A 23,078-nucleotide genomic window follows, 5' to 3' on the forward strand; every position below is an offset into this window, starting at 1 on the left:
TACTCCAGGAACAGCCAGCCTGTGTTTCAGCAAAGCTTGGAAATAACAGGTTAAGATCTAAGCCGCAAACGTTGAAATTGTTACTTGCACACTAAATGGGAGGAATGCATCCCATCTTAGGAAAATAACAGAAGTAATTATTTTAAAAATGTAAAACGTTATTTGGAAAATGTGATCCTTTAGCTTCGCCGCTCACATCGTCCTTTTTTAATGCAATGGATTTTAACGTCGATGTTTTAAATGAGCAAATCATTTCCAAGCTCTGCTTTTTTTGCACAGTCCTGGTCTTGCCTTTAAAAACGGCAGCTCTGCAGCCCAGAGATTCAAGGGGTCGCTGCCGGTTCTTGGGGCAGAACGCCGAGTTACCTGAGATGCCCACGTCGCTGTTTGGAGGGCTCTGCACCACAGGGCTACAGGATAAGCTGGTCAAGACCATGGCCGCCATCATCTCGTCCATTTCCACAGCAGCATCTGCTTTCCTACAGAGAGAGAGAGAGACAAAGTGGGAGAGAAATAAAGACTTCTCCCTCCAAACCGAGCAAGCCAAAAACCACGAAAACAGAACCACAGAAGTGCAAAGCTGGAAGGGCGGACAGGAGAGTCAATACAACCCCGTCCTCCTGAACTCAGGATTGCAAGAACGAGATCTATCGTGATCTGTACGGCTGAGGCTTGCTTTCCTGATCCTTGCAGGAAAGATCCCAAGGGCGCACCATCCAATGATGGGAAGAGTTTACTCCACGAGGCAGGGCGTCATTGTTAAAAATCCAACCAACGAAACGGTCTGATTCAACCCTCTCTTTTTAACAAGCGCCGAACGACCGTCTGCCTTCAAATCAAGGCCAGGTCGGGGAAAGTCCAGGCGTCCTCCTCGGATTTTGCCTGGAAACACGCGGCAGCCTGTATCCGTACGCCAAGAGCATGGCCATCCTCTTACTTCTCTAGGAGGAAGAGCTATCAAAGGCACTTTAAACATAATGCATTATTTAAGCAACGTAGTCCAAACAATCCCCAAGAGCAGATCTCTGGAACACGGAGTACCTGGCAGGCTGTAGGAAAAAGCTTCCCCGTGTGGAGTTTAAAGATAAAATCCAGGCATTAAGAAAGGTCTTCAGGGTTTCCAGCTTTGTCTACAGCCGTCGCCCCCACCTGCCATCAAGCCACTTCTGAGTTTTGGCCGACCCAGTGGGTGGAATGCCGTCGCTGATTCCCCGGCTCAGATCCTGCAGAACTGGTTGCCTTGACGGAGGTTTCATCTACCCACGGGACCCCTTTGATCCACCTTCACCCACATGTCCACTCTAACTTGGGAGGGACCAGACATGTTAGACAAACAGCAGGACGAAAACCCCAGGCTCAGCGACTGGGCTGGTATCTTCCCCTGGGTGTGTGTGGGAGGGGGGGGGAAGCAGAAATCAGAAGGGGGTGGGAAACACTTCCAGTTTTACAAAAGCGGTGGCTTAAGAGTAGAATCATGCTTCCCGGCCACTTTGAAGACCACAATTCTGTTTGTTAAACACGGCGTCACCTTTTCCCCCCCAAGCACCTTCTTGCTGTGAGTGGGACTTTGCCATCCGGCACCCCGAGACGGTCTCCTCCTGCAGCTGGAGAAACATTACGAGGCTGCAGGTTTGCTTGCCTTGGCTCTTCCTAGATTTACAGCATCTTCCTAGGCTTCAAAACAGGAATCTTCCCCAGCCTGACCGGGAGATGGCCATGGACCAAATCCGGGACTTTTTGCTGGTAAGGCACCTGCTCTACAGGGTCCCAGCCTCTTCCCAAAGAACACACCATACTGAACCAGGTGGATCATCCCTCGGCATCCATGGAGGCTTCTTAGCATAGCTGGGCATATACTCTGTGCTAAAACAGATATTAGAAGCCCCACATCTATCAATGTTCTTTTCCTGGGGGACCTTTGAAATCAGAATTAAAAATCAGAAATTTTTGGATTCGATTTTATGTCTTTGCTGTTTTGTTCTTTCATTCATGCATGCATGCATGCATGTACCACCTATCTAGCAAACTGCTATGATCTTGTCTTATTGACAGACTGCCCTTCTCCTGATAAGCAGACTTAAGTCCTGGCTGCCCTTATGTTATGTTTTGTTTTCATGGAATTTCAGGATTTACACTGCAATTCCTGATCACCTTTTGCTTACCTAGAGCATTTTCACCTGACTCTTCAGCTGAGAAAAGATTATGCCTCTTTAATATCTGAAACACACACAAACACCCACCTTTTTGGTACATCAATATTCCTAGAAACCGATCTCGGAGCAGAGGCCATGACAGCGTCCAACGTGGTAGGATGATCTTCCATTGCCACAGAGACGGTGCTGCTGCAGCTCCTGGCTACAGCCGTTCTTCCATGGTCCGCCTCCAGGCTTTGGACCGGCAGGGCCTGGCAGTCTGCCAGCCTCACTTCCTCAGCTTTCCTGGAAACCAAAAACCCCTTCTCCGGCATCAACACCTTCACTTCGTTGCTGGCCGGGTTGTGCTGCTCCACCAGGCCAGCCTCCTCTTGCCCATTGCAAAAGACCAGCACCTAAGAGGAGGAGAAAAACAACAAAAACACATGATCAGCAGGAACTTTTAGGAAGCTACTAAAGGTCCGCATTGTAAAAGGCAGGAATACACACCAATATCTGCCAGGTGAAGATCTAAGTTTCTCTTGAATGCCTGACGTCCCCTCCAGCCAATTCTGGAATTCTTTTTCTAATTTTCCTTATATTATTTTTCCTTATTTTATTGTGATTGTGATTCGATGATTATGCACATTTTATTATGCACGTTTTTGTATTTTTATTGTATTTTATTGCTTTATTTTGCATTGGAAGCCGCATAGAGTGGTCTGGTAGTCCAGATAGGCGCGGTATAAATCAAATAAATAAATAAATCTAAGGACTGGTTTTACCAGTTCCACTCCTGCCGTGAGTTTCCATGGCTGAGTGGGGATTTGAACCCTGTTCTCCAGAGTCCTAGTCTGTCACTCTATCCACTACACCACCCTGGGAACTCTCTGGGACATCTAGTCCATTTATCTTGATAATATTAAGCTGTGATTCTAAGCTATGTGTAACCCTGGTTGTTTTCCTCCTTTTTCCTCTCTGTTTTTTTTCCCGTCTCTCTCCTCTGCTTCTTTATTGAAGGGGAGTATTTGCATTTGCTCTTTAAATATTTAAAATAAAAGTGCAACTATTTGTGTTTTTGGATGACCACTTCCAGAGACCACACTACCTTGGGAATTCTGAGACGTGTCGCTCGAAAACACAAATATGCCCAGTTCTAATTTAAACCACCTATTAAAATGGAAGTTTCAGGCTGGGCGGCAGGAACCGACATGGTAAAGAACTGAGGGCAGTTATCCCTATTCACGTCTCGCGATTCTAAGAGGCATCCAGCTATCCAACATTCAAGACAGGGAGTTCAGCTCAGAAGGTGCCCCATGCCAACTCAGATACTCAGTCCCATCCAGACCCCAATATGGGCTCCATAGAATCACAGACTAGTGAAGCTGGAAGGGGCCTACAAGGCCATCCAGTCCAACCCCTTGCTCAGGGCAGGAATACAAACCAGTTATCTGCCAGGTGATGGTCCAAGTTCTTCTTGAACGCCTCCAGTGTTGGAGCACTCGCCAACTCCCGAGGTCACTGGTTCCACTGTCATGCTGCTCTAACTGTTAGGAAGTTTTTCCTGATATTCAACCGAAACCTGCCTTCCTCTAACTTGAGCCCATTGTTGCCTGTCCTGCACTCTGAGATTATGGAGAACACATCCTGCCCCACCTCTGAATGACAGCCTTTCAAATATTTGAAAAGTGCTCTCCTATCACCCCCTCCGTCTTCTTTTCTCAAGCCTAAACATGCCCAATTCTTTCAGTCTTTCCTTACAAGGTTTGGTTTCCAGCCCCCTGATCATCCTTGTCACCCTCCTCTGAACTTGTTCCAATTACTCAGCATCCTTTTTGAAGTGCGGTGTCCAGAACTGGACACAGGATTCCAGATGATGCCTAGCCAGTGACAAATAGAAGGGACCAAAGAGAGGGGATTCCCCCCCCAAGCACCTTTTAGGATCAGAATTTATCAAAGGGTTTCTCAAGCGGACAAAACCCATTTCCAAAAGGCTCAACGGCAGGCAGGCTGGCAAAGGACTGCCTTTCTGGCCAGGCACCCACGGGAATTTCTAATCCCTTTTCCCACCCAGCACATGATAGGGGTGCATTATTTTTATGCTCTCAATTCAGATTTTCCCCCCAATCCCTCTCCCACTGCCAGTGTGAATGGCACCTTCTGTCACACCCAGTCAGCTCCTAAGATGCCATCAGACACACCTAAGGGGCAATAGGAAGCAAGGCCCCAATGAAACTGATACGATCCTTGGAGTACCCCAAATCCTCTCGCTGTCACTGTTTAAACAGCCTAACTTGGAGCAGCAAAATGGCTGCAAATTACACAAGTCAGCGTAGGCACGACTCGCTGTGAACTGAGTTGCACGCCGTACACACAGCAGGCAACGTCTACTCTGATTCTGCAATCTGCAGTAAAACTCGTTGCAAAGGTTGTAATGTTTACGTTGTCCGGAAACAAGATTTGGGCCAATGTCAGCTGACTTGCACCTTGGAGTATAAAACCAGCCTCACAAAATGAAGCACGACCGGACCTTTTACACACACACACACACACACACACACACACACACACACACACACACACACACACACACACACACACACACACACACACACGTACAGCCTACCGACCGGACCTTTTACACACACACACACACACACACACACACACACACACACACACGTACAGCCTAGCAGCATATAAGGAGGCACGCAGGCATTAAAAACTGCCTGGGTCTTCCCTCGCCACTTTGACCTAATTGGAGGCAGAGACACCGTCTCGCTCAGAAAATCTATTTTTATACGTGTAATTCTATCTACGCTAAGATGTGCCCACTTGAGTTAGTTATTCCTGGAGACTATTTATAGGGGAACTCTCATTACCACAGGGAAAAGGAAGGGGAGGGGAGAAGAGAGATGCCCCAGTCAAAGGGGTGTGCAGAAAAATAAGAGGCATGGCACTCCTCTACCCAGACCCTGAATTTGGGAAAATGTGAAGGCAAGAGGAGAAGGGGACGACAGAGGACGAGATGGCTGGACAGTGTTTTCAAAGCAACCAACACGGCTTTGACCCAACTCCGGGAGGCAGTGGAAGACAGGAGGGCCTGGCGTGCTCTGGTCCATGGGGTCACGAAGAGTCGGACACGACTAAACAACTCTTGGGGTGAAGGTGGTGGGGGTAAGAGGGCAGAACAGATCCAGTAAAGACCAGAATCACCTGCACACATCAGCCTTTGGAACAGTTTCTGGGCAAACTTTATCCATGTTTAGCCTTCGAGAATACAAACTTCATCCATGTCTGTTAAAGCCGCCTTTGCCAGTCTGTATGGGTGAACACATAGCCGGAGAGAAAAGAGGGGCAGAGGGTTTGTGAAAACCCATAGCCTGGGCACTCTATGCCAGGAACCGGCCATGCCCAGCCTTTGAAGAAGCCACTGGTTTGCATAGCGAGGCCCCAAATCCTCTAAGAAGGAGCTTCTCTTTGAGTGCAAAAGGACTTCCTGTTCAAAGTCTCCGTTCCACCCCGAGCTTGGGGAAAGTTACGGTTTCGGACAGCTAAGCCCAGAATCCCCCTCGAAGTGCGGCCAAGACAGGAGGGCCAAAAACCTCCGGAGGGAGGAAAGGAGGCCGTTTCCACGTCGCCAGCCTTGGACGGATATTTTATGATTGTGCAGCTCCCAAATATTTATAGTTACTGGTTATTCTGAGTTTAGGGCTTTGAATAGATCCTCTTTTTTGTTTTTCACACCACTGACTCCCAACTCAGAAGAGTTTTGCCAAGTTGGGAAAAGCTGAACTGAAGTCTCTGGGGCTGGAATGATCTTTTTGGGACCCCATGCATGACGCAGACGCCTGACTCCTCCACGCGTTCTGCCCCGATCCGAGGCCACCCAATTTCTGTCCCCCTCCCCGAGAGTCACACCCCAACACTGCCTTGGTTCACACCCTCATAATTCCTTTGCCAGGCATTTCTTGCAACCAAGGAAACGTGATACACACTCAACGCACACCCTTGTTTTCCTCTCTTCTGGGGCTCAGTGTGTTTACATTTGCCAAGCATGGCGTCCCCACTGAGGAAAACGAGGCCAGAAAAATGGCTCTAATGCTAATAAAAAGATCTGGTCACTTTTCTGCCATTCAGATTTCATTACGTGTTTCCAAAGCGACATACAGTGGTGCCCCGCATAATGAGCAATTCGTTTCATGACGCATCCGCATAGTGATGTGTTTTTTGCGATTGCAAAAGCGATCGCATTGCGATGTTTCTAATGGTAAAACATCGCATAGCGATGTTTTTTTAACAGCTGATCGGCGGTTCCAAAATGGCCGCCGGGTAAAGAAAATGGCCGCCCGCTGTGTTTGCGCGCTCTTTCCTCGCTTACCGGGCAACGAAAATGGCGGCCGCATGGAGGATTTCCGCATAACGGTGAGTTTTTTGCCCATAGGAACGCATTAAACATGTTTTAATGCGTTCCTATGGGCTTTTTTGCCCCGCATAGCGACGAATCCACATAGCGACAATTTCTTCGGAATGGATTATCATCGCTATGCGGGGCACCACTGTATTTCTAACAAACATCAGAATTCAGACAGGCTGCACGAAACATTCCTTTGTAGAATAGAAAAAGTGCTGGTTTTAACCTTGGGTTCTTTTTAAGGAAAGGTGGAGTAAAAATATTTTTTAAAATAGAATTTTTAAAAAAACCTATAAACCCCTAAACAGCTCAGGTTCAAGCGATCTCAAGAACCACATCTCCCTTTACGTGCCAGTCTACATAATGCGATCATCAGGAGACGTTTTTCTCTCGGTTCCACCACCTTCACAGAGGTGCTTAGTGGGGACACAGGAGAGGGCTGCTACTGGGCTTTGGAACTCCCTGCCACTGGAGGCCAGACTTTGCTGTCCTTCTGCAAGCAGGCAAAGACTTTTTCCTTCAGGCGAGCTTTCTCTCAGCAATTGGCTTCCTGAGTGGGGTTTTTAAATGTATGGTTGTGCCTTAATGTTTTGAATATATTTTTGGTGTTGCTTTTCTCTACCTTCTTTTAGTATGGTATTTGCTTGATTCTTTTTAATATTGGAATACTTACTGTTTTTTAAATTTTTATTTAATGATATAAATCATGTTGGGTCCTTTTTAAGGAGAAAGAAGGGTAAAAAAATATTTTGAATAAATAATATATTTTTTAAAAAAAACAAATTTATCTATTCTTTCTAAGCTACCAAAGAAGTGTTAAACCAAACGATTATTAAAGTATTTATCTTAAAACTAGTCCCTTGAAACATTAGCTTGTGGTCCGAATAGCTTCCAAAACATTTCCCTGGTCACAGATTTCAAATGTTTAGTATGAACGCAAACTGGAATTATTAGTTATTTAAAAGATATTGACCAGCTAGTGATGCCCTTGGGGTGGTTTACAATTATAAAAGAAGAACCACCAACAAAATCACAAGTTTTACCATGATAAAGTCAGTTAGCGCAAAGGCGCTCAGCCTGTTGACGAAATCTCCATCAAAATGATCAGCCCCAGGTGGGGGAACGACCCACTGAATCCATGGGTCTGTGGCCAATCATCGCTTACGTAAATCCCACTGATTCCACAGGTCTACTCTAATTCAGACTAACTTAGCCTTAGAATCTTAAGGTATCAAAAGGATGTCTAAGAAGAGCCATGAAAAATATAACTGGCCATAAAAGGTTACGAGCATGGTTCCTAGTGTAAAAACAACAACAACATATTTTTTTAACCTCGCACATCCCAGCTCCGTATCCCTCAAGAAAGCCAACATCTCCGATACCTTTTGGCCCGGGTGCAGCATCGGCCCGTTTTGGTTTCGATCTCCCGGGCCGTCCGCGCGGTCCTTGAAGGGGCGGTCCTCGCAGGAAGCAAGGAGCGAGGACCCTTTGCTGATTTCCGGATGCAAGGGGTGGGCCTGGGTCGTCAGGAGCACCCCATCCCCCAGCAACGTGGGAGCAGAAATGCGCGCACCCAGCAAAGAGCGCTTCCCCAGCCTCCTCGACAGCACCGCCGCCATCTCCGACAGGCTGCAAACAGGAAAAAGAAGAAGAAGAAAAGGCTATGAACTCTTGGCAGAGAATCAATCAATCGCATGATGCAGAACCAAGAATGTTTGATACAACGATCCCATGATTTAGGGCCAAGTGGCATACAATAGTGTAGCAGGCCAAGGGCTCATAAGTTCAAACCCACAGGCTCTTCGGAAGGACAGGGACTGTTAACACCATCATCATAGAACAGCAAAGCTGGAAGGGACCCCTAAGGATCATCAAGTCCAGCCCCTGTCAAGAAGGAACAGTGGGGGAATCGAACTCCCAACCTCTGGCTCTCCACCCAGGCTCCTTAACCACTGAGCTATCCGGCAGTTCTCAGATCAGATTTCCCTGATCTTTCTGGCCTAGTGGTAGTCTTCATGCATAGCTGGCACAAAAATGCATTTCCCAAGGAACACTATTGCCAACTTATTCCCAGGAGGACTAGACATTTGAGGGTGGTCTAGAATGGGCAATTAAGAGCCATTAGCTTGGCAAAAGACCTGCCCTTCATTGGTTGATAAGGGCCCGGTGAAGCTGCCTGCCGTTTCTGCCTGCTGGAGGAAAGGCTGTGGGGATTAGCATGATGAGCGCCTTCACTGCCAAAATCACCACTATCCTCTCATGCAGAAGCGCCACTGGTAGGAGCCTTGGTGAGACCCAAGTGAAGAAGTCATTCTCTTCCGACGGCCAAGTCTTTTTAAAAGCTAGAATATGTGCCATCTCTTTTTGGCGCAGTTGTAGCAACTTCGTACCTTCAGTCTTCAGTCCTACCTACCTGCCATCTTAATATAAAAGGTCAGAACAGAATACCTGGAAGGGAGCATTCCATTTATACCATAGAAGGACACGGAATCTTTAATAGACTGGTGGGTGGGACGAAAGATGCAAACCACGAGCCTAAAGCGAAGCAAAGAGAACTCTTTGCGCACCTTGCAATGAAATTATACAGGCCACACGGTACCCCTCCAGCAGCCGGAGTAGCTCAACTGACCAACTTTGGAAGGACGGAAGGTTGATTCCATCTTGAGCCGGCTACCTGGGATCAAACTCCGGTTGTGAGCAGAGTCTTAACCGCAGTACTGCAGTTTAACCCCTGCCCCGCGAGACTTTCACACCCAGAAGCCTTAAGACTCTACACCTTCCCGCCTCCAGATTGTTCTAGATTTCAGTTCCCAGAAGCCCCAGCCAGCATGGCCAAAGGGACGTTATTCCGAGTGTTACAAAGTCCAAAACTTGGATGACTCCGACAGACTGCAGCCCATCGGTCAGATTAGGTCCGCCTGCCTTCCTTTCCGCCGAAACAGCAGCAGAGCGGGAAGGGACCCCTAAGGATCATCAAGTCCAGCCCCTGTGAAGAAGGAGCCGTGGGGGAATCGTGTTGCCTCAGAGCCCTCTGAGGGCCAGCAGCTTTATGACTTCTTTGGAAGGGCCCAAAGACACCCCCCCCCAAGAAAGAGCCAGAAGCACACCGACAACTGCAGTGTTGAATTTCTAAAAACCAGTTTTGGAGGACGAAACCCGCCCTGAAAGAGGGGACCGGGAAGCTTTTGCCTTCAACCCCAGACCTCAATGGGTTCAAGGTCCCAACAGAGAACTGGCTTTTCTACAGTTGGACCAAGTCTGGACAGGGAGAGAAGCGAGACCGGAAAGGTGGCCCAGAGATCGGGAGAATCTGGCCTTGAGAGACCCCTTTATTTTGCATTCACCAAGGAATCTGCTTGGAGAAAAACACAAGGCAGGACAGTCTACGGTGGTAGACAAGTAAAAACCGATGCCCACGCAGCTTCCCCGGGGGACAGCCTTGGCAGGAAACGAAGGCCCCCGAAACGGAGAGATGGCTTTTTCAGAACCGGATAAGCCGCTGCTGTGTAAACAGAAGGTCCAACTTCCAAATCAGAGACAATTTCAGCCTCTTGTTGATGTTTTCGAAGCCCGCAGAAGCCTACGAGACACAGACAGTCTTGGGTGTCTTCCCCGAGGCTCACAACGGTCAGATGTTTTGAGATTTTGAGACTACACATCCCATCACCCCCAGGCAGCATTCGGTCAACGGCCGAATCAGGACATCCCTCGGGAATTTGCAAGGAAGCGTGTGCCTCTAGGAGAAGACCGGGCTTGTTTTAAAAATCAAGCACTAAGAACAGACCAAGCGAAAGGGAAGGAAGGATAATACGACCGACTTCCAACCACCAGTTGATATCGATCCCCTCTTCTCCTAGAAAGTTAACTGGGGTTTTCAGGAGCAGGCTACACAGCTCTTAAGAGAACCTTGTCAAGCTGCAATTAAAACAATTACTACAGCAAACACCCCCGCCCCTTCTTTTGAATGCCCCTGTGTAAAACTTTCTAAACTATGCCCCAAGGAGCTTACAATCTACGTTGAAATGCCAAGGACACAACAGAACGGAAGAGGCGAGGCACCCATTTTTACCTGTTGGCATCGTACCATGGCTGTGTGTGTGTGTGTGTGTGTGTGTGTGTGTGTGTGTGTGTGTGTGTGTGTGTGTGTGTGTGTGTGTGTGTGTGTGTGTGTGTGTGTGTGTGTCTAGAGACACATGACTTTTCCATCCAGCATTTCACTGGGGGGGGGAGCACGGATGCCCTCCTTAGAGGGGCAGTTGTCTCGATCCAGAAATCACCCCTTGTTCACCTTACCAACTTCCGTTGGTTTTCATGATGTTTGCCGCCACCACATCTTCTGCTTTGTGGACAAAAAAGCAGCATATAAAACAATCAAGCAGGGAACAGGATAGGGTGGCTCTCCCTTATCCTGGCCCCAAAATGTGTTGGGACTACAAAGCACAGCATTCTCAGCCGACACAGCACTGCCAGGGTTAAATGGGGAAGATAGGAATTGTAGTCAAACATATCTCAGGGGAGTAGAACGGAAAAATGCTGGATTCATAGGGATACAGGTAGAATGATACTACTCTGTAGGAAATCCAGGTTTGACTTTGCACATCGCTGTCAACTTTCTCTCTCTCTCTCACACACACACACACACACTTTCTCTCCCCTGTCCACACCTATTTATCTCATAAAGTTTCTGTAAGAATAAAGAGGAGTGATCAGGACCCTCCTTGACTTCTCTGAACAAAGATCTGGTACAAATGCTATGAAATTAATATCAATTCCCACTTACCATAATTTATTTTATATTTTTAAATTGTACTGAGGGAGCTGTGGTCTCTAAGAACGCCAGGCCTGGAGGCCGAGGACTTGAATTACAGAAATCAGAGTTGGCTAAGTTAGGGTTCCATTCAACGTCTTGCATTTCCTGCACCCACCCAGAATGGCCCCCCACAAACCTTCCCTCACAGAATGAGGCCGACCCACCAACCAACCGGTTGTGTCACATCAGCGACTCAGGATCATGGCTTGCTTTTAAAAAAAAACTGTATGGGTCATTACGTAGGCAGGGACTGACTCCAGAGCAAAATAGCAATACAGTGGTGCCTCGCATAGCGATCGCTCCGTTTAGCGATGAAATCGCTTTGCGACAAAGATTTTGCGATCGCTTTGCGATGTTCCCTATGGTGTATTTTCGCTTTGCGATGACCGATCATCGCAAAGCGACCATTTTCGCACCGCTTATCAGCGGTTTCAAAATGGCCGCCGGGGAAAAAGCATGGCCGCCCGCTGTTTTCTGGGACGGATTCCTCACTTAAGAGGCACCAGAAATGGCCGCGCTATGGAGGATCTTCGCTGAATGGCGAGTTTTAAGCCCATAAGAACGCATTAATCGCGTTTTAATGCGTTTCTATGGGCTTTTTAATTTTGCATTGCGACGTTTTTGTTCAACAGCGATTTCGCTGGAACGAATTAATGTCGCAATGCAAGGCACCACTGTACTGCAGATAACTTTTCGCCTATTAAAAAAAACACACACACAAACAAGTAAATGGCAAATAGCCAAAAGCTGGAGACACAGCTTCGAACCCTTCCAGTGACCATGTTGTAGCACACATGCTACCTTGCAGAATGAGCTATGTACAGACTTTGCAACAAAACATGACCCTGAGGAACCAAAGCGTCCCCATCCAGGTACATGTGGGTTATCTACATGACAGACCTGGGGGGGGGGTGACTTAAGCCACCTCCTAAGTTTGAACAGAGACGTACCAGCTCCACTATGTCGGCTAGTAACAGCAAACTGCAGCTGGGAACACACAACCTGCGCGCGTGTACTGTCTCCTTCTCTCCCCATTCACACACACACACAACAGGAGAAACGTTCCTCATCTATTTTGCAACCCAATGGCCCTTGGCCCACCTGCTTTGAAAACCAAGATTAGCACAAACCATAGTTTACTACCTTTGGACCCAACAGCAAACTGTGGTTTGTGCAATCATAACACTTCTTATCTCTCCGCTCCACTGACACGGAGAAGGGAGGGGAACGGACACCCAATTCTTCTTCTCTCTCAGATGATCTTGGACTACAACTCCCAGAAACCCTGACCAGCACAGCTTGTGGAGAAGGGTTCTGAGAAATTCAGTCCAAAAAACACCTGGGAGTCAAGGTTGGCAAGCACTGAGCTTCAGCATCCCACGGGCAGCTGCGGGATATATGGGTACTGTGATCCAAAAAGAGAAGATTTACAGGATCACCATCTCCACCAACCTCTGAAAAACCCCTTTGTTGCTGGATAGAGAATAAGCTGTTCTTGCAGGGTCAGGAAGGAAGCCAGCTTCTATGCGGGGGGGGGGGGGGGCCGGGAGAGAAGCAAAGCGTGCTGCTTACATGCTGTCTCATAGTGCTTAAAGCACTCTCTGGGCATTTTACAATTTAATTATGCAGCGACGCATTGCCACCCACCCGGTGAGTCGAGTGCTCATTTACTGACCTCAGAGGGATGGAGGTCGGGGTGAACCTCAAACCGGCTACCTGGGATTGAACCTGATTCCGGAGCAGAGTTTTGGCTGCAGTCCTGCAGTCTAACCTCCGCACCAGGAGGCGACAGAACTAGAATGATGTAGGAGATCTCACTTCAATAACACAGTTTTGTCTGGAGGTAAACCTGGTAAACGACAAAATCCCATCACACCTGACCACTGTGTGTTTTTTGTGCCTGGAGCTGATGGGAGGTAGGGAGTTTGGTAACATCAGGAGGCTACAATTTTTGCAAAAAATGGTATAAATCATTTCCAAATAAATATGTTCAGTCACTATAAAGAAGTTCTCTTTGGGAGAACAGACAGCCAAGTTCAGTAGAGAGCATGATTGCTTCAGTGAGTAAAGAAAACATCCATGCTATTGCAAAGTATTAATGAGCCTCATGATGCAGTGGTTCAACTGCAGTACTGCAGCCAAGACTCTTCTCACCACCTGAGTTCAATCTCAGCTCCAGGTAGCCAGCTCAGGGTTGACTCCGCCGTCCATCCTTCAGAGATCAGTAAACTGAGTACCCTGCAAGGGGGGTAGGGGACAACAGGTAGCCTGCATAATTCAGTTGTAGACCTCCAAGAGAGTGCTATGGGGTAGTATAAGAACAGCACACTTTAAAGATATAGGATAACATCCCCTAGAACAGGCTGCAGTGACCCTCTGGCAGGCCACCTCCCACGGTCCTTTATTGTTAGCAATAGAGTCTGGGGATTCTGGGGGTTGTAGTCCAAAAAGCTAACATTCCAAAGGCTCGCTAAAGTGCCACCACAGCCCTAAAAGCTCCCAGCCAGCCCTCAGCTCTGTGCATTTCTGGCAGAGCAAGCTAAAAAAAAACCTTCAAGACTAGATTTGCAGCCAGCAAATGGAGACGAGGCAGGGCAGGGCCCTCTTAAAAGTAAAATGAAAACACAGATTCTAAAAGAAGGCGAGTTAACGATCTCCACCTTTGGAGCCTAAAGCCCACGATGCCACCGCCATGGAACAAAAAGGAAGTAATGCTTTCCTGAGTTCCAATAAAATCCCTGCAATAAAAGAACCAGCCCAGGATGCCAAGGGGTCATTTAGAAGGTCTCTCTCCCTCTTGTTCTTGCTCTGATGTGCTATGTTTCTAATTGCAAGGAATGCAAAAACGGGCACATGTTTTCTCATCAGAAAATGTCCAAACGAGAAAAGGACAATGCGAGGCTTCACAAGTTATCAGAAAGGAGCACACCCGAAGACAGGGTTTGCCTCACATATTGTACATACTACCGATTCGCAAAACGTCAGACGGGAATTTTGAAATGTAAAATTTTGGTGCCAAAGTTCTACTCCCGTCAGGAAATACTGAGAACCGCCATCTCTCCAAGCAGCTCTCCTTGACCTGAAATTTCACAGCGCAACGCCAAGTTCTGCGCCGCCAGTGAGATGCGCGTTGCCACCGTACCTGTTTACCTGCAGGTCCGCCCATTCGCATGCAGGTAAACATGTTACACCAAGAGTTACAGCTCCACATGAAATAGCTACGATTCTACCTGCCTGGAAAGAGGTCCTTCTAAACACGGCAGAACTTGCTTCCAAGTAAACATAGACAGGTCTGCATTGTCTGTTTTTGAAATACACAGAAATCCTAAAACACACTTCCTCTGCTTAATTTGCTCATCAATCTAAATTCTGCTGTTCAAAAAGAATGCAAAGCTCACCTCTGCTTGTTTTTCACCTGCTTCCTCCAGGTGAACCTGATGCTTTTCTAGAGAGAAAAAAAGGCTGCGTTCAAAATAATGTACCCCCACTTCTCCTGAGGCAGACATGAGTCGAGGAATCTGCCAGCCCCCAGATAGCCTTGAACTACAAATCCCATTAGCCCTAGCCAGCACGGCCAACCATCAGGAATGATTGGATCTGTAGCATGCTCCTCAATGCTGGTATGGAAAGAGGAAAGGCTAAACCACAAAATATTACAACTCATATAACAACTCCTACAACGACAGCGCTGAGAACTGACCAATTACTGAAAACACATGACGTCTATCTATACAACCCTGCAAGGCAGACGGTTATCAACTGTTTTACGTTGGCTCTGGAGTAGGGAACGCAGCCTGTGCCGGATGGGGTGACGCTCCCTCTGAACATACAGGCGCACAGCTGGGGTTGTTCCTAGATTCATCCCTGAGCCTGGATGCCCAGGCCTTGGCAGTGGCCAGGAGTGCTTTTCCACAATTAAAACTAGCGTGCCAGCAACGTCCGTTTCTGGAAAGATTGCTGTAATGTGCTCCACGTGGGGCTGCCTCTGGAGAGTGTCCAAAAATGTAAGCAGGTCTAAAAGGCAGCAGCCAGATGGCTGACTGGGGCTGGACACTGGGATCACGCAACTCCCCTGTTGCAGCCGGTCTACCGGCTGCCAATCCGTTGCCAGGCACAATTCAAAGGGCTGGTTTTGACCCAGGAAGCCCTAAATGACTTGGGTCCAAGCGATCTCAAAGACCGTATCTCTCAGGATGAGCCTGATCCAGTGTTAAGACCCTCAAGGGAGGCCTTTCTCTCGGTCCCACCACCTTCACTGGTGGTGCATTTGGTGGGGACATGGGAGAGGGTCTTCTCTGTGGCTGCCTCCAGAAACTGTGGAACTCCCTCCCACTGGAGGCCAGCCTGGCCCGCTCTTTGCTGTTCTAGGCAAAGAAGACCTTTCCGTTCAGGCTGGCTTTCCCCGCAGCGCTTGGCTGCCTGAGTGGGTTGTTTTAAATGGACTGTTATGCATTACTGCTTTGAATGTGTTTTGGTAATACTTTTGTTTACTGGTTTTTTATAGTGTGGCATTTGATCCTTTTTAGTATTTGTATAACTTACTGTTTTCAGCTTAAAAGGCTGTCTTTTAATGATGCAAACTAGCTTGGGTCCTCTTTAAGGAGAAAGCCGGATTAAAAATATGTTCAATAAAATAAAAGCAAACGAAGAAATAAAGTCCCAGGACTCTCTGTAGCTCGCTGGATGAAGCCAAGGGAGTCCCTCAACAACTCTCTTGGTGCAGAAGAATGAACAGGCAGCAGGAAAGGGTTAAGAAGAGTAAGGAACTGGAGGAAGGAAAAGCCAAAGGGAGGAGATTAGCAGCTTTCTCAGAAGGAAAGCCTGCAGCTTGTAAACTTAAATCTGATAGCCTCAGCATATTCCTGCAGAAGGGCAAAGGGGGGTGTGGCCCTCTTGCCCGGAGGCAGAACCAAGAAGCCTGCAGCGGGAAGCTAGGGAGGCGGGCGAGGGTGCAAAAAAAAAAAGGAAGAGAACAGGACAGGGGGGGGGGAGAGAGAGGAGAGATTGCTCCAAACCCCTCCTAGAAGAGGAAGCCGGAGAGGGAAGGCCTGCAGGAGAGGGCGCCCGTGAAAGAACCGCGTGCAAAAAGTGGGCGAAATTTTGGCACCCCGGAGGTCTCGGACTACAACTCCCATGGTCCTGGCTAGACAAGCCGGGGATTCCGGGCGTTGTAGGCCGGAACATCTGCCCTGACCAAATAAATGTCTGAATGGTAAGAGCAATAAAGATGGGAAGAGGGAGAGCCGTCAAATGCAAATGGAACACGAGAGGACGGACACCTGCGGTCATCATTCTTCCTCAAACTGAGCCCTCCAGAGGACCACAAATCCCAGCATTCCCCATCACCAGGATACGCCAGCCAGGGCAAATGGGAGCTGGAGACCCAGAACACAGAGACGGCAGCCCTGCAGCGGCAGAGAAGCAAATGAAAACACCACTTTGCCCATCCTCCCCTTCCTACGTACTATGCTTTAAAATTATTTTTCTTTCTTTTTCTAGCCAAGCAACAGGACGGAGAGGGAGACGTTTATTAGCTGCTTCCTGACAGGGGATGGAACGGTATCCCTAACCCTAACCCTAACCCGTAAGATGCAGCTGAATAGCAGGGACATTTCTACTTACTCCTATGCAACAGGCCTGGCTTACTGTCCCGGTAAGATTCCTGCAACGTCATTGACGCAAGCCAATCAGCCCTGTGCAGAACCAGCCTCTGCTGAAAACGAAAACTTTTTTTTTAACAGAAAGGCGAACATTCAGCAATGAAGCACAAACTTTCCATGGAGAAGATCCCAGAATCCACCTCTGGCATCACCTTGTCAAGAGGATGATGAAAAACACAGCCCAAAAGAGCACGAAGGCTGCAGATTGAACGTGGCTATCTGGTCAACTGCTTTGGGGGGTTAAAAAGCATTTTAAAAAGATCAGTTCCTTGGAAGTGCTGTTTTTTAAGCTCAGATATTTGCATTACCTGGGAGGGGAAGTAATAGGTTGGTTTTTCACTTTCTTAACCAACAACAGCGCAACAAAGTTATTTTCAAGTTTTGAAAAAAGTGGAGCTAAAAGGACCCACGGCCTGATGCAGTTTAAGGCTGCAAGCTTCCAATATTCCTGGTCCTGCGCCCGACCCCGGGTGCAAACACACAGAAAAGTCAGCATGTCTGGGGAAAAAAAACACTACAGGCCCCCAAGCCAGATGCATTTTTGGGCCAGTGCAAAGTGGTCCGTGTGCAGAATCAGCCAGTTAACCTCGAGGCAAAATCCGGAGCTGGAATCCCGAAGGCAGCATGTGTCGTTCTGCCAACTCCTGCGACATTGCTGGAACCAGTTGTATTGGCTCTTGCCTTTCCATTGGACCATTTCAGCAATGTGGAGACGGGGGATTTGCTGCTTGGGTAACAGCCTATCCTCCATACTACTTTACCCAGGCTTCATGCTCTGGAGAGGACACTCCTCGATTCAGAGCATGTTACCATAGTCTCTCGAGACTGAAGGAGGCCTATGCTATGCTATGCTATGCATCCCCCCAAGAAAAGCTAACTTCTTGGTCTCCCAAACATACACCACCTTCTCGGCTCAGACAGAAAAAAAGACTTCTGGAGGAATTGACCGCCGCTGCCAAAATCTAAAAAAAAATTGCTTCTTTGGGTTGATAGCTTCGAAATTCTCCCAAAACAGCACAGCCGTGGGCCCTCCCAGCCTGGGGATTCTGAGACTTTGTAGTCCACAAGATAATTCTTGGAAATGCAACCCATCCGGGTACAGGAAAACCTCGGTACAGGCTTGCTCTTCTCCCTCACTTGATTTCGTGGGGAACCTCTGATGGGTCAAAAGCTTCCTCGTCTTCTCCTCTGGCAGTTCTTCGAACCCAGATGACCAAGGAGGCCCCCCTTAAGGCGCTGGACGTTGACACTGGACAGCTCCGTGGTCTAGGTTTCCAGCTGCGAAGCCGGGGGCTGGGCATTCAACCCCTCGCTGTGCTTTCAGAGAAGAGCCAGCCTGGGTGGCCTTGGGAAACCTGCACAGGTTGTCCCAGGAGGTCCTCAGAAGGAGAGGATGGGAAACTCCTGTTTATAGTAGCGGGAGGAATTTCTTGATATTATTCCCAAAGTCCCAATGACTACAGGGCCCACGGAAGGGCGTTTCTTCCAGAGGCAAGATGTTTCGACGGCCGGGTCTCCGTGCTTGGTTAGTTTTTCCAATTCTTTATTTTCAGCTCTGGCATCCCCTGGAATTGCAATGTCAAGGATCCAGACATTTCTTCGTTCTATCACAACAACTGTATGTCTGGTATGTTGTGTTCAAGGTGTCTGTCTGTTTGGATCAGGAAATCCTTGACTTCCTCGTTTTCTGACACCTTCTCTACCTGATGTTCCCACAGGTTTTTGGAGGCTGGCAAGTTTTCATTTTATTTTTATTTTTTTGCATAATGACCAGTGCACCAACTTTGCCCACCCTGTCATGTCTAACTTTGTAATCTGTTTCTGCAATCTTTGGATATTCGCAGATGAGGTGTGACACGGTTTTGTCTTTTTTCCTGGCAGAGTCGACATTTGGTGTTAGCACGAATTCCGTGGCCCTTAGCTTTCATCGTGTTGGTTTGGAGCGCTTGTTCTTGTGCAGCGAAAATCAGTCCCTCGGTTTCTTTCTTAAGGGTCCCCAGTTTTAGCCATGCCCATGTTGAATTAGGATCAGGCTTTCCGTCCATATTCCTCAGGTCTTGTCCATGGTGTGGATTATTTTTCCAGCCGTTTAATTTATTTTCAAATTGTTGTTTCTTAAATTGAGATGATGATGATGCTGACACTGGGAAGATGAGTAGGAATTGGACGGTAAAACCTTCCAGTAAAATAAACTCCCAATTGAGAAACATCCCATGCCTAATTCTGGACGATCTCCCCTTCACTGAAGCCCCTCCTTCTTGCAAAAAAGTCCCTAAATCTTCTTTATAACATGGGGGGGGGGGGGTTGCTTCTATCCCGGCTGCCAGAGAACAACAGAAAACCAACTCCTGTCTACCAGTGCGACAGTGTGCATTCAGGGAAATTGTCTCCCTTTGCAAAAGTGCATTCGGACATGACCCTTCCTCGCCATCATCCGTTCTCTGTAAAGGCACAACTCAGTGGTAGCGCTGTCACCTGATCGCCATGCTCCTCCACAAGTTTCTAGTCCATCAAGTTTCATCATGCCATCTGACCCATGACAGTCACTGGTGGCTTAAAAAAGGGGGGGGGGAAACAAGCCAGCTCTTAGAAAAGCCACTCTCTTGATTCTTCCTTGACCACAGGCCGTTTGGAAACTTAGTCACGATCACGTACGATCACGATCATGTACACCGAGGGAAATCGTGAGGAAAGCCTTGTAACGACAACCGAGTGCCAGAAGCATCAGCAGGGGCAGAGTTTTGACAAATGTTAATTTGTTTTGTTTGTTTCAAAAACTTACACACTGCCCCCCAAATTAGTGCTGGCCACTCCACTCGGCAGTTTACAAAAAAAAAGAAGCAATCAATATAACAACAACAACAACAAAACACCATCAAATCATCCATTCAAGCAAAACAATTAAGAAATCATGCAAGAATAAAACTGTGCATAGAACTGACCAGACCTAAAGAATGGCAAGGCGGCGGCGCAACCTCCGAAAACATTGATCCGAGGGTTCAGCCTGGTCGGGAGCATCCTCTGGGAGGCGGGCCGGCCAGCCGGCCGGGGGGGGTGTCCCAGGCGCAGCGCCAACAGAGCCCACGCCACAGGAATGGTGGTGCCACAACCGAGGTGCCCACCCAAGCCGAGGATTGAGACTGTCATGGGTTCCTCCAGCCACACAAGAACATGAGTGTGGAGAACAGTGCAAGCAATTTTGTGTGTGTGTGTGTGTGTGTGTGTGTGCGTGTGTGTGTGAGAGAGAGAGAGAGAGAGAGAGAGAGAGAGAAGGGGGGCTGCAAAAACGAGAACAGCTGGGGGGGAACCCAGCCCCTGCCCATGAGTAAAACTAGGGTGGGCCCTTTGTGGCCTCCACAGGTTCTTGCCCACAGCTCACAACATCCTGTGTGGGGGGGGGGGGGAAGAATTATACTTGTGGGGGGGGTGGAAGTTGTAGGGCAAAAAGACCTGGGAGGCCTCAGCTGTTTCTCCCCCAAAAAAATAAATCCCTGGGGGGGGGGGGAAACTAACAGAAAGTTCTTTACTGCCAGGTTTGGCCTGATTCTGGCTCTCCGTTTCCTTGCAGGCAGAAAGCTGAAGCTAAAAAGGCCACTGTGAACAGAGTTGCGTCTCACACACCCCTTTTTTAAGAGTTGGGTGTGAGACATACACACACACACACACACACACACACACACACACACCTTTGAGACCCCCTTTTTGGGGTCTCCCAAATTCACAGCCTGGAAACAGGAGGTGTCACCTTTTTTTAAAAAAAACTTCGAGGCCAAGAACCTGTGGGTTGACACCTCCAGAGGGGAGAACGTGGCTTGGCCAGGTGGGCAGGAAAGTCCCGGAATCTCGCCCAGGTCAGAAAAGTAGTACCTGTACTATTCTTATTATTCTCCTTATTATTATTATTCTTTTCTTCTTCTTCTTCTTCCAGAACTCTAGACCCAGCGCGGCCCTTTGCTCTTTGGGACGGCCCCCCACCTACACCCAGATTCCCAGACACCTGCCTCAGGTGGGGTTGGAGCAGGGAGACCTGGCTGGGCTGGAGGGGGGGGCCACTTCCGTCCATGCGGCTCACAAAGGGGGAAAGTTCCTTGTTGTGGACTACAACACCCAGAATCCCCTAGCCAAGGCAAAAAAAAAAATCGCAGCCCCCAGGACCAGGGCAACACCAACGTGGCTCAACGGGGACAGGCGGGCGGGCGTGGGGGGGGGGTCTGAGTTCCACTTGAGGACCTTCCCCCCCCCGTCCAGACTATATCATATCCCGTGGGCGCGGGATGGTGGGCGTTGTAGTCCCGAGGAGGGAGCCCCGCGACCCCTCCCCCGGCCAGAGTCCAGCCAGCGGCGGCGGGCAGCGCAAGGGGGGGGGCTGCCCTCTGTGCAGGGGTGCGGGGGCGGGGCAAGGCGCGCCGCGGAGGAGGGGGCGTGGCCCCTGCCCTCCCCACACTCAGCGGTGGGCGGGGCCACGTGGGGCGGGGGCGGGGCTAGGGGCGGAGAGGAGGAGGAGGAGGAGAGGGGGGGCGCGGCCGGATCGGGGCCCCGCGCGGGAAGAGCCAGAAGGGGGCGTGACGGCCCCCCTCCGAGCAGCGCCCCCCCCAACTGGAACCGCGCGCGGGGAGGGGGTGGCCTGGCCGCGGAAGGCGAGCCACGGGGTGCGGGGGGGGAGGAGGCGTGGCAAACACGCGTCGAGCTAAACACGCGCGCGCCGGTCGTGGGAAGCGGCGATCGCGGGCAAGCAGGCGGAGAGGAAAGCGCTGGGAGAAAAAGAAAGGAGGGCCCCCCCATTAGCAGCAGCAGCAGCCCCCTCGCCTCGGCGCCTCCCCCCCACCGGCTCTACCCCCCCCGCACCCCCCCCACCGGGCAGGAGGCATGCCCGCGGCCGAAGCAGCCGCAGCAGCAGCGCCACCACCGCCCGCCGCCCCCTCCCCTCCCCTCCTCTACCCCCCCCTCCCGCCCCAATTTGCCCGGGCATCCCGCGGGGGGGGCGCGTCGGAGCGGCTCTACCGCCCCCCCTCTCCGCTCTTGCTCCCGCGGAAAGCGCCAAGGCCGGGAACCTGGGCGGCGGGGGGGGAGGGAAGAGTCACCCCCCCTCTCGGGAGGTGAAAGCAGCAGTGAGGGGGGGCGCGCGCAGGGCGCAGAGCCACGGGGGGGGAAGGAGGGAAGGAAGGGGCGCGCGGAGGAGCCCAGGCGGAACTACCCCCTATACACACACACACACGCACGCGCCGGCGCCCCCCTCCGCCACCGAGCCTCCGAAGAGGCGGTTGGGGGTGGTGGGTCAGGATCGGGGCCCGGGGGCGCGCAAGGGGGTCGTGTTTCCCCCCCCTCCGGTCCGCTTACCTCTGGCCAGCTCCGCCTGCCCGCCCGCTCGTCCGCCTGCTCGCTCGCTCGCTCCTTCCTTCCCTCCCGAAGCTTGTTTTGAAATTCCCCTTCCAGCGCCCTCTCCCTCCCCCCTCCCCTCCCTCCCTCCCCTCCCCTGGTCCCGCCCCTCCCTCTCCCTCTCCCTGCCTCCCGTCCCCTCCCCGCCTCTGTCCCCGGCACAGGCAGCCTCACGTACGCGGCCGCCGGCAGCCCCCGGCCTGGAGTGGCGCCGCCTCGGAAGGGAGGCGGAGGATCGGGCAGCCCCGGCCCCGCGGAGGAGGATCGGGCCGCCGGCCGGCTGGCTGGGGGGGGGCGGGCGAGAGAGAGGGTCGGGGGTGGGCTTTCCCGGGAGAAGAAGCGAGCGCCTGGGGTGGGGGTGGGGGGGGAAATCCCTGGCTGGGCTCGGTGGCCAGGATCAGCCCCCCCCGACTGGCAAGTCGCGGAGGGGGGGGGAAGGAGCCCTCCATCCTTCGGGTCGCCCCCCCCCCCGCCGGCGGCGGCAGGAGCTCTGAAAGGGCAGAAGAGGAAAGGAGAGGGCTGGGAGGAAGGGAAACGAGGCCAGAGGCTACACAGAGATCTTCGACACAAACGCGCATAGAGGGCCAAAGCGACACCGAAAGCACACACACACACCCCGCCAGAGACCTGCCCCGTGACACCAAGACGTGCCCTTCTGGAAAACCACAGGATTTCATCCAAAGTCA

At 50.3% G+C, this 23,078-nt stretch overlaps 1 protein-coding gene across 2 annotated transcripts in view; it reads right to left on the minus strand.

Annotated features, from left to right (window-relative positions):
* The window catches only part of ZNF395 (zinc finger protein 395), a 38,885-nt gene extending 16,444 nt beyond the window's left edge, over window positions 1-22,441 (minus strand). Inside the window, exons 1-4 of one of the 2 annotated variants that reach the window (XM_072986319.2) lie at window positions 22,354-22,441; window positions 7,929-8,175; window positions 2,241-2,548; window positions 367-479 (exon numbers count right to left, since the gene is read on the minus strand). In XM_072986319.2, coding sequence (XP_072842420.2) covers window positions 367-479; window positions 2,241-2,548; window positions 7,929-8,165 — 658 coding nt within the window. In that variant the 5' untranslated portion in view covers window positions 8,166-8,175; window positions 22,354-22,441. Of the gene's footprint in view, window positions 1-366; window positions 480-2,240; window positions 2,549-7,928; window positions 8,176-20,883; window positions 21,443-22,353 lie in introns of those variants that run through there. The other variant, XM_078380388.1, reaches the window with a different exon arrangement.
* Window positions 22,442-23,078: the final 637 nt, after the last annotated feature.

This window comes from Pogona vitticeps, chromosome 1, assembly GCF_051106095.1.
Source record: "Pogona vitticeps strain Pit_001003342236 chromosome 1, PviZW2.1, whole genome shotgun sequence".
NCBI classification, from domain to species: Eukaryota; Metazoa; Chordata; class Lepidosauria; order Squamata; family Agamidae; genus Pogona; species Pogona vitticeps.